Below are 9,977 nucleotides of genomic sequence, written 5' to 3'. Positions count from 1 at the left end.
TTACAAATCCACAAAGTGAGAAGAAAATTTTTCGTCTTTTTCAGCTCGTAGTTTTTGGTATGTAAAAATTATCAAACTCATATAAACTTAAAAAATGTGATAAGCTTTTAAAAGTAGAGATTTCAAGCTTTAAAACCCTTTTTTTAAATTTGAATTTCATTCATTATTGACGAAGATATTGTATATATGTACAACTTTGAGCTAAAAAATACGCGATGACTTTTTACTACACCTAATATATGTTATAGCTTTGCTTGTATTACATGATACATTCTACCTTACTGAGGACTTTATTTAATCTTTTTAGTTTTCATTATATTTAGTATATTGTAGACTCATTTATTTAGTAAGACAAAGATTTAATACAAAAAATATATATATGTGCATGTCACACAGCACACCCCAGCATGCTGTGTGCTCATTTGCTAGCAAGTTTCATTGATGTATTTTTACTTATGGGTACTTGTTAAACAAGTATGAAAATGTATGTGTTTACTAGTAAAAGTTTTTATTGCTTATGAATATATTTGTTAAATTAGTATTTGTATAATAAATTTTAAACTTGGAAAGGAGTCATAATTACGCGGTTGGCTTCTCGAAATAACATATACCGAAATCGATTCGCTTTAAGGAGTGGCGGAATGCACCCTTCACAGAATTGGCTACAAAGGATCATAGGAAGAAACTCGGCGAAGCACCAAAATCTGTTGGGAACCGCAGAAACCACAGTGCGGAGTTCGAGCGCTCCTGAACAAGGAAAGCGTTTTTGCATCCAACACCGATGGGATACCTATGGAGCATTTGCCAGTATATCTCGAGTGGCTGGAGCGTTTCTATCGGCGCGCTCTCATTAGTACAATTGCAAAGATTAATATTATTATTACACGATTATTATTACGAATATTGCTAAATGATAAAGGACTTTTATGTTTATTTCGATCCCATCTACCTTTTTGTGGGCGGTTGGAGAAGTATCGCGGGACACCCTGTATAAATGATATCACGTTATGCTCAGTTTTGGTTTAGTGTTTGATGACACATTGTGTCAGCATGTAATGTTCAGAATCTACTAATTTATGCTAATTCTAATTAATTTTTGCAGGATTTTTAATAATATATCTTGATACTTTTTTTGGAACTGCTCGTTTCTTACTGTATTTTTATTGATACTTGACAGATTATTGTGACTACTGCCAGAGTTCTGTCAACATAGTACGTGACAATACAAATTGTAATACATGATCTTGGCAGACTTGACTATCTAGATATATTTACTTTACTAATCTGAAAATACTAATAATTATTTGTATATTAACATATTATTATTTCTTGAATTTTTGTTACATTTTTGGAATTACATATGACGTTATTATGCACAGCACAAAGTTACACAAAAGTTATAGCAACACTGCTGCATTACAGCAATATTGTATGTTGTAGCAATATTGTAGATTTTGCAATGATATTACTGTAAATTCTGTGCTGTATGGATGATTTCTGCTACATTTTTGTTTTTAACAGCTGATAAAAACAGCAGATCACAACATATATTGCAATACATATATGCTGCATTTTGGATAGTTACTTCGTGATGGCAGGCTATGCTCAATTTTTATTGTTTTTGCTGTCAGTATTTGATATGATAAATCAGTACAGTATTCCTGCTGCTTTATCATTCTCACATGTGATAGCAATATGCCATTTTGGACAGTTACTTTGTGGTGGCAGGCTATGCTTAATTTTTGTTGTTTTTGCTGTCAGTATTTGATATGATAAATCAGTATAGTATTCCTGCTGCTTTATTATTCTCACATGTGATAGCAATATGCCACATTTGTAAATATATTTTTCTAACTTAACATGACATGTTAAATTTAGCTTTTGTTTATTTTTTGTTTATATATTGTACGTGTCAGCATATAATGTTTGAATTTTGTTCTATTTATGCTGAATTATTTAATAAATTTTTATAATATATTATTTTTTACTATGTTATGATGCAGTTTCTGCAGAATTTTTGCTATATTTTTGTTAACGCTAGTTGAAATGACAAATTGACTACTGCCTGATTTTTGCCAACATATGTAACATAAATTTGTAGTAGGTAATTTCGGCACATCTGATTATCTGGGTACATATGTATATCAGAAAGCACTGAAAATATATAAAAATTTCATGAAAAAAATTCTAAACTTTAACATCATATATAGTTTAAATTATTAAAAAAAGATTATTAGACACAAATTTTGTATTTTAAAATACATACTTACGTAAAATTTTAGCAGAATCAGTGAGCAATACTCTAAATGCAAGTCAATTTTATAAAAAAAGATTTAGTTAAAAAAAATATATATTCGTACTTCCATGATAAGTTGGTTACGATAACTGCGTTGATGAGAACGGTAACGATTGGATGCAAGACCGACAGTCCTGAAACACAGACAACTAATGCGAAGCCGAAAAGGGTCGCGACCCATTGTTTTGTACGAAGTCCTTCTATTTTACAATAAAACGGCCCGAACACTATGGAAAGTAATAGCAATAGTACATAAATAACATCATCCCACAACATCGTTCGAATATAAATGAATGGCACTTTCTCTTCTTTTTTTGTTAATATAGCACCTGATTCCCAAGTCCAGATTCGATACAATTAAAATTCCTTAATTTCAGATTATACGAACAGCAGGAGTTAATTCATTAAATAAGCACAGATACATAACATACAATCAACACCATAACATAATCACAGATCACGGTCACAGTATAATTCATAACATACAAGATAGACCCAGCATCTATATACTTTTCTATAGTATATGCTGGATTTGGCAGAACGGTGCGAGAGGCAAAATAGCATCGGAGCAATCTGTCCTTCTCTGCGCGCGCATCTTGACAAAATCAAAATGGCTGATTACGTTAGAATTGTCTATATTCTTTGAACTCATTATTAATAACTGTTAGTATTGCGTTTTTTTTTGTAAAAAAAATTAAATATGAAGACGTGCAACGCATGTGGGCATCAAAAGAAATTTAGCGAACAGAGAAAAAATATCCTTTCACACGTAAGTAAAACATTTTAACCTCTACTTATGTACATGCATACAACACGTAAACATATGCTTCATTTATATGTGACAGGATATTTTCTCCTTGTCATCAGGATTCTTTCAAAATCACTCGTTTTATTTACATGTGAAAGAATATTTTTTCCTGTCCACCAGGTTTCTTTTGATACCCACATGCGCTGCATGTCTTCATGTTCAATTTTTTTTTAAAGGAGCGCGAATAAACAATTATTAATACTGAGTGACGCAAAGTAACACAATTATAACAATGGACAAAGAATACAAACGATTCTAACGTAGTCAGTCATTTTGACTTTGTCAAGAATGTCAAGATGCGCGCGTAAAGAAGGACAGGTTGCCCCGATATTTTGCCTCTCGCACCGTTCTGCCAAACTACAGTATATACAGTAGCGCAACTCTGATTTTGCGTGGCCAAAATGTGCGCATGCGCGAAATAAGCAAGTTGCCCCGTCTCATTTCCTCCTTCTTTATTGCTCTCTTTCTATTTACATGACTGTTTCAATGTTCCATTTAAAGAGCTGAGAACAGAAATTTAGAGGGAAATATAACCTACATTGTCCATTTGGTAATGTTGTGTAAAAAATCTCAAGAGACTAGTCTCGTGAAAAAGTGAAGTAAAGTGAAAAAGTGAACGAAAATAAAGAAGAAAAGCAAAAAAGTTTTCTTTTTGAGAGAATAGTTAACTTATATAATTATATAGGTTAGCTCTTGGAAGAGCACTTTGATCTTAGCTCTCTGTTTCAAGTGCTGTGTCAACTCCAAAAAATTGTGAAAAAAAAGAATAATATATAATGATTATTCATCATTCATTAGATTATTTAATTGTAATAGTAGGTTTATTCGCGTTGCATGCTCTAATATGGTTCTATAATAGCTCTTACTAACGAATAATTCTAGTGAGTTTTGACAGAACGAAAAAAGGATGAAAAGAGAAAGAAGTTTAGGTGGTAATCATGGTAACCTAGGTAACTTGATTATTTCGCGCATGCGCACTCCATTTTGGCCACACTAACTTCAAAGGTGTCGACAGGGAATTGCGCTACTGTATGCACTGTGGCCAAACCCAGCATATACTATAGATGCTGGGTCTATCTTCTATGTCTATGATATAATCATACCCAGTAGCGACATTGAACGTCGGCATCTTTGATGTAAGTGTTCACATGATTCACTGTCATGTTATGAAGTGTACACAGGCTTAGTTTCCACCGAGGGTTTAATCCGGATCAGAATATAAGAACCAATCAATTATAGTCGAACATTCCTCTGTCGTTCGACTGTAACAGGGGAATACTCGATTGTAGTTGGTTGATTTTTATATTCTGACCCGGATTAAATCCTCGGTGGAAACTAGGCTACAGTAGAGTTATGATAGGACAGGCTCTCAAATTTGAATTTTTATTAAGCTTCTAATACGTCCGCCATATTTCTAAATGTACAAACCGATACATGCGCACTAAAAATTGCATATTACAAAAAAGTTCCCTGTCGCTACTGGATATGATTATACTGTGCTACGGTGTTATGCTTCCGGCACACCAGCGCGATGTTCGTCGCGCGTGACATGCGATATCTAACGAGTGTACAACTTTACCGATGTTTTTATTTTAAAAATTATATTCTCATTGAATATATCGCGTGTCGCACGTAGCGTAGTGAGCGGCATGAACCAGTAATAAATTCACGTTACTAAACACTTTTTAATAGAATTAATTGATTTAAATGCAATTATTAAGTAAATCCGTTGAAAAAATAAGAGTATTAATGAAATATGCATAGAAGTAAGTAAATATATTTTAAAAAATTTATAATACTAGCCCGTGCTGCTACTAGCACTATATGTAATATAAGGGAAAAGAAGCAAGTGGCACGGTTTGCACGATACCTACAGTTACCTAATTAGTTTCTGTATCGCATACCGCGTACCGCGCTACATGTAATCGCACCCTTAGAGTGATATCCCATGCAACGGATCGTGCGTAAGCGGATTCGTGTATCATCAATCACAGAATCATTCTCTTAGATCTGTTTGTAAATTTCGCAAGCAGATTTAAGAGAATAATTCTGTGATTAGTGATACGCGAATCCGCTTACGCACGATCCACTGCATGGGACATCACCCTTACATGTAGCGCAGTAAGTGGCACGGACTAGTGACAAATAAACTTTACGTTTCAAACCTCGCGCACGATCCATTTTTAAGCGGGGACCACAGACTCTTGAATAACGCATAACGCATAAAGCGTAAAAAATTCAATCAATCAGAATTCTTTATTTCATCGAAAGGAAGGAAACAAAGGACTTTAATTGGTTTATTTTCTTATGCATTACGTGTTATACACTATGCAAGAGTCTGTGCTCCCCGCTTTATTATATCTATGGAGTATACGACGTGAACAACCTAATGACGCATTACGTGCGATTTTAACGTGCCCTGGGGCGCAATTCCGTAACTGTTTTACACGTCTAACGACAGTTGTCGGTATCGTTGCGCAGCCTTTTCATCATATAAAATATCGGCGCAACGACAACTGTCGGTAGGCATGTAAAGACAGTTAAGGGCATTCTACAATGCGTTGCAAACAACTGTTGCCAGTTGAAATGTTTGTCATGACAATTAATTAAAAGCGTTAATGGTATTATTTATGTTTCTGATTGGTTGTCGTGACAAATATTTCAACCGACAACGGGTATTTGCAACGACCCGTTGTCGGTTGAAATATTTGTCACGACAACCAATCAGAAACATAAATAATACCATTGTAGAGTGTCCTTATGGAATCGCGCTCTTGTTCACATGATAAGGAAAAATGATAATAAATGCGTTAAAACAGTTCAAAAAATTATTAGGCCCAATGCCCACGATGCTAGAATTTGGTCCGAGTTTCCGGATCAAGAAATGTATAGCCAATCAACTTGCCGGTTTTCCGTAAAAATTGTAAGTTAATTAGCTATACATTTCTCGATCCGAGAACTCGGACCGAGTTCTAGCATCATGGACATTAGGCCTTATGAGCTGCGTTCAGTGGACGTAATAATGGCTGCGTTTAGCGAACTCAACAATTAAGTGAGCGCTCGCTGCTATTGATGTATTCTTCCAGATCTAAAATGCTAATTGGAAGATTTAAAAGAATATATCAATAACAGCGAGCGCTTACTCAACTGTTTAGTCTGCTAAATAAAAAATATTAATTGTAAAATATTAAATACCACATAGTGATAATTTTTTTTATATTATATATCATTTTAATAAGTAAATTATTAACATAAAATTATAAGTAGTGTTTAAATTATATTCATCCTAGATGCATCTTTGACGCACCATGTAAACATAGTACACAAAACTTGCGTGATGGAAAGTGCGGAATAGCGCTAATTGGTTGTACCGTGTGATTTTACCCTTACAATTTGAGATAACGTTTTGATTGGTCAGAGAGCTATGTTCAAGACGACTGCGCATCCTTGTGAGTTGAAAATGGAATACCTTATATCACCTTGTATTCTTATGCCATGGGTATTCCATTCACAATTTACAACATCACGATTTGGCCGGAATCGCCGTTATTCCGTCGGCGAGCGCCATTAAATTAGAAGAAGGAAACGCCTCGATACTGCCCAACAGCAACATTGACTTGCATTGATTGACTGCTACTGATCCATATCCGTCCCGCATCAGCAACGACCAGCAACGGCCGTCGAACTGTCGAAAGTCGAAACGTGGCTGACTGCTGAATGCGTCATCCGGAAATAATGGACTTCAGATCAAATCAAACGTGAAACATGATGCTTGGGTATATAAAAGTTATTGACGTCATCTCGCACTCTTTCCCTTTCTTACCGTTCCTTTATCTTTCTTTTTCTCTTCCACTTCATACATAGCACATATATACATACCACACATATATACATACGCTACGCGTAATACATTACATGCATCAAACGATGCGTAGTTCCGAGCGATATTTTTCCTCTGGCACAAAGTACGAACTACAAAGGTCTGTCGATTTATGTACGACTCTTCAGAGAAACATCACTGCTTCATAATCTAAGGGATGCTGTATATCGATGTAAGATGCACTTCTGAGATGCATGTGTGTATCCCAACTTTCTTTTTCTGTTTAATTTTTTCTTTTCATTGCGACATGTTTCTCATAAGATTATGAGATCCATCATGTCTTCTTACATCATGATGAGATCAACAATCCATTATTGATCAGATTTATGAGGATATAATGTATGTAGCTCATTGTCAATAACATCAAAATTTACTTCATTGTTAGAGAGAGAGTAGAAAGTACATATTATTACATAAATATGTGTAATGTAGCTAAACAATGTGTCCAGACTGGTTTATGTAATGTTTCGGCTGTTTTTTTTTCAATTTATTTTTCCTAAAGCAAAAAATATTCTTTAGTATAAGATGTGTCTAGCAAATTCATTATCACCATACAATTCTAAGATGTTAATGAACGTGAGAAGATTTCCAGACTAGATATAAAATCTTCCTTTGTTCACAGGTTTTAGCTGGATTATGCATCAGCTTTCATTGAATATACTTGCTGCTTTTCAGTTCGTAAATGCTACAACATGCCACCAAAACAGAGGAAAATAGCTATTATGGGCTATAGATTTGTAGGTAAGACATATGTTATATGATAAGATAAGATATCCTTTTTGCATGGATATATTGTAGATTATAGTAGGTATAGACATTTCCTGATCTTGATGTCTGTATTTTGTTTGAAAGAGAACAGTCATCTAATTGTATCAGCACATACACACACAATTTCTTCAATTTGATACTTGAGAGAGAGAGAAAGAGAGAGAGAGAGAGAGAGAGAGAGAAAATGTATGTATGTATGTAATAAAAATTAAGCTAATTTACACACATTCTAAACTGATAGTTACAACCTTTATGGGATATCACAGTCTGTACCTATTATTATCTATGGAATATAACTTGAAACTTTTTATAGTAAGACATGATTAGCATTATATAACTGAGAAAAGAAACATTTTAACATTATATAACAGAAAGATACATTTATATATTTACTTAAATTAAATATGTATTTAATATATATTTAATTTTAATAGGTAAATCATCTCTTAGTATACAATTTGTCGAGGGACAGTTTGTAGACTCATATGATCCTACAATAGAAAATAGTAAGAAATACTTTTCTCATTTTCTAGTTTTTATTATTTTATTCTATTCTATTATTTTATTCTACGAATCTATAATTTATAGAAATTGAATGCATTATGCAATTTAAAAGTATTACAAGTTTCGCACGTTACAGCGTTCACAAAAAGTACACGAGTAAATAGTCAAGATTATGAACTCAAGTTAGTAGATACAGCTGGTCAGGATGAATATAGTATATTTCCTACTCAGTATTCGATGGATATTCATGGCTATGTTCTAGTATATAGCATAACCAGTGCAAAGAGTTTTGAGATTGTACAAATTATTTATGACAAATTACTCGACATTACTGGAAAACTCCAGTAAGTATCCAAGTTCTCAAATGCTCAATATTTGTGCGATGTTCATTCATTCAGCATTTATAGATGTTGAATAACATCTTCGGTTTTATAGTGTTCCGATCGTATTAGTGGGTAATAAAACAGATCTGTATGTTGATCGCATGATCACGACAGATCAGGGAAAACGTTTAGCAAACTCTTGGAATGCAGCATTTCTAGAAACCAGTGCAAAACAAAATGAGGTATCTACAGATGCTTTTCCAATCTCGAAGTATATTGCGAAATTTTTATTGAACGCATTTTCCGTAGTCTGTTGCAGATATTTTTCACACACTACTAAAGGAGATCGAGAAAGCCAATGGGAACGTACAAGAAAAGCCGAATTGTATTATTTGTTGAATTGTTTGAATCAATGGCTTTAACAAAAATGTAAATGTGTAAAATTTGGTAAAAGAAACCATTATCGTTATACTCTGATACCTTTACAATCTCATTAAGATAAATATAAGTGTCAAAAAGTGTAAATGAAAAGTGTATGTTAAATGATTATATTTTATTTTTTCTCGTTATACATTATAGATAATTTAGTTAATTAATATACATAATACATGACCATGAAAATATTATTTATGGTTATATTAATTATACAATGATTATTATTTTTATGATAAATTATACTTATTCTTATATACATACATTTTGGTTTAACATTTGGATTATATAATTAAGATAATGTAGCATATTATTATTATAATTTCTGTTTGATTATGTTTTGGGTCCCTAAATAGATGTAGAATTTATTATTAAGATCAATTCACATATAAGTTAAATTATAATTTTAGTTAAGTCTATAAGGTTTCTATTCTTTTTAATGCGTTTAAATATATTTCCTTTTATAAAAAAAATACATATTGAAAGGCTAACTTAAAAAATCTATTTCTAATCTATTTCATAAATATCAATTATACAAAACGTTTTCGTTTATTATAATTGTTATAATTATTATACACTGATAATAGTACACAAGAAAATAAGGCGATAAAATGTATGTTTCATTATGCAAAAAAAATTAAAAAAGATTTGTCAGATAGTATTGTTCCAAAACGGCCACCCATCCAATAATAAATAATTTACAAGATTGAAAAGTAACTAATTACTCGTAACTAAGTTACAGTTTGACTTACTTTTTTCAGTATAACTTCATTCTTTTTTTTCCAATTATAACTTAACTTAATTACATTTTATTAGTAACTAATTTGAATTACTTTGCAGTTACTTTATACATTTTGAACTTATTTGTTAATTTAATGTGATTAGAATTTAAATAGTTGCGCTATTGCTGCTGCTGATTGCGTAGAAGATAAAAGCTTAAGGATGCGATTACATGGAGCGCGGTAC

General features: G+C 32.7%; 2 protein-coding genes across 7 annotated transcripts in view; one reads left to right on the top strand and one right to left on the bottom strand.

The window, feature by feature from the left end:
- Nucleotides 1-2,869, bottom strand: part of LOC108753814 (lysophospholipid acyltransferase 7) — a 15,450-nt gene extending 12,581 nt beyond the window's left edge. Inside the window, exons 1-2 of one of the 3 annotated variants that reach the window (XM_018495729.1) lie at nucleotides 2,783-2,869; nucleotides 2,361-2,523 (exon numbers count right to left, since the gene is read on the bottom strand). In XM_018495729.1, the coding sequence (XP_018351231.1) occupies nucleotides 2,361-2,523; nucleotides 2,783-2,798 (179 nt within the window). In that variant the 5' untranslated portion in view covers nucleotides 2,799-2,869. The other 2 variants (XM_018495726.1, XM_018495728.1) reach the window with 2 other exon arrangements.
- Nucleotides 2,870-3,004: 135 nt separating this feature from the next.
- On the top strand, nucleotides 3,005-9,181 carry LOC108753815 (GTP-binding protein Rheb homolog). 4 transcript variants are annotated; one of them, XM_018495731.1, is made up of 8 exons: nucleotides 3,005-3,065; nucleotides 3,281-3,422; nucleotides 6,523-6,880; nucleotides 7,607-7,725; nucleotides 8,187-8,258; nucleotides 8,393-8,600; nucleotides 8,692-8,821; nucleotides 8,889-9,181. In XM_018495731.1, exons 4-8 carry the CDS (start codon nucleotides 7,677-7,679, stop codon nucleotides 8,976-8,978), a joined length of 549 nt encoding a protein of 182 aa, XP_018351233.1. In that variant the 5' UTR covers nucleotides 3,005-3,065; nucleotides 3,281-3,422; nucleotides 6,523-6,880; nucleotides 7,607-7,676; the 3' UTR covers nucleotides 8,979-9,181. The 4 variants fall into 4 exon arrangements, with proteins under 4 accessions (XP_018351233.1, XP_018351232.1, XP_018351234.1 ...); XM_018495730.1 differs by lacking the exon at nucleotides 3,005-3,065 and having other exon boundaries at nucleotides 3,172-3,422; XM_018495732.1 differs by lacking the exons at nucleotides 3,005-3,065; nucleotides 3,281-3,422; nucleotides 6,523-6,880 and adding an exon at nucleotides 6,945-7,156.
- The last annotated feature ends 796 nt before the right edge of the window (nucleotides 9,182-9,977 follow it).

This window comes from Trachymyrmex septentrionalis, unplaced genomic scaffold (genome assembly GCF_001594115.1).
Source record: "Trachymyrmex septentrionalis isolate Tsep2-gDNA-1 unplaced genomic scaffold, Tsep1.0 scaffold72, whole genome shotgun sequence".
NCBI lineage: Eukaryota > Metazoa > Arthropoda > Insecta > Hymenoptera > Formicidae > Trachymyrmex > Trachymyrmex septentrionalis.
This window is presented reverse-complemented; position numbering and strand designations above follow the sequence as displayed.

Excerpts from the sequence above, each read along its gene's own strand:
- LOC108753815 (XM_018495731.1), top strand. The coding sequence starts at position 7,677 with ATGCCACCAAAACAGAGGAAAATAGCTATTATGGGCTATAGATTTGTA. Across the intron at positions 7,726-8,186 it reads TATGGGCTATAGATTTGTAG|GTAAATCATCTCTTAGTATA; the intron begins GTAAGACATATG and ends TAATTTTAATAG. Across the intron at positions 8,601-8,691 it reads GACATTACTGGAAAACTCCA|TGTTCCGATCGTATTAGTGG; the intron begins GTAAGTATCCAA and ends TCGGTTTTATAG.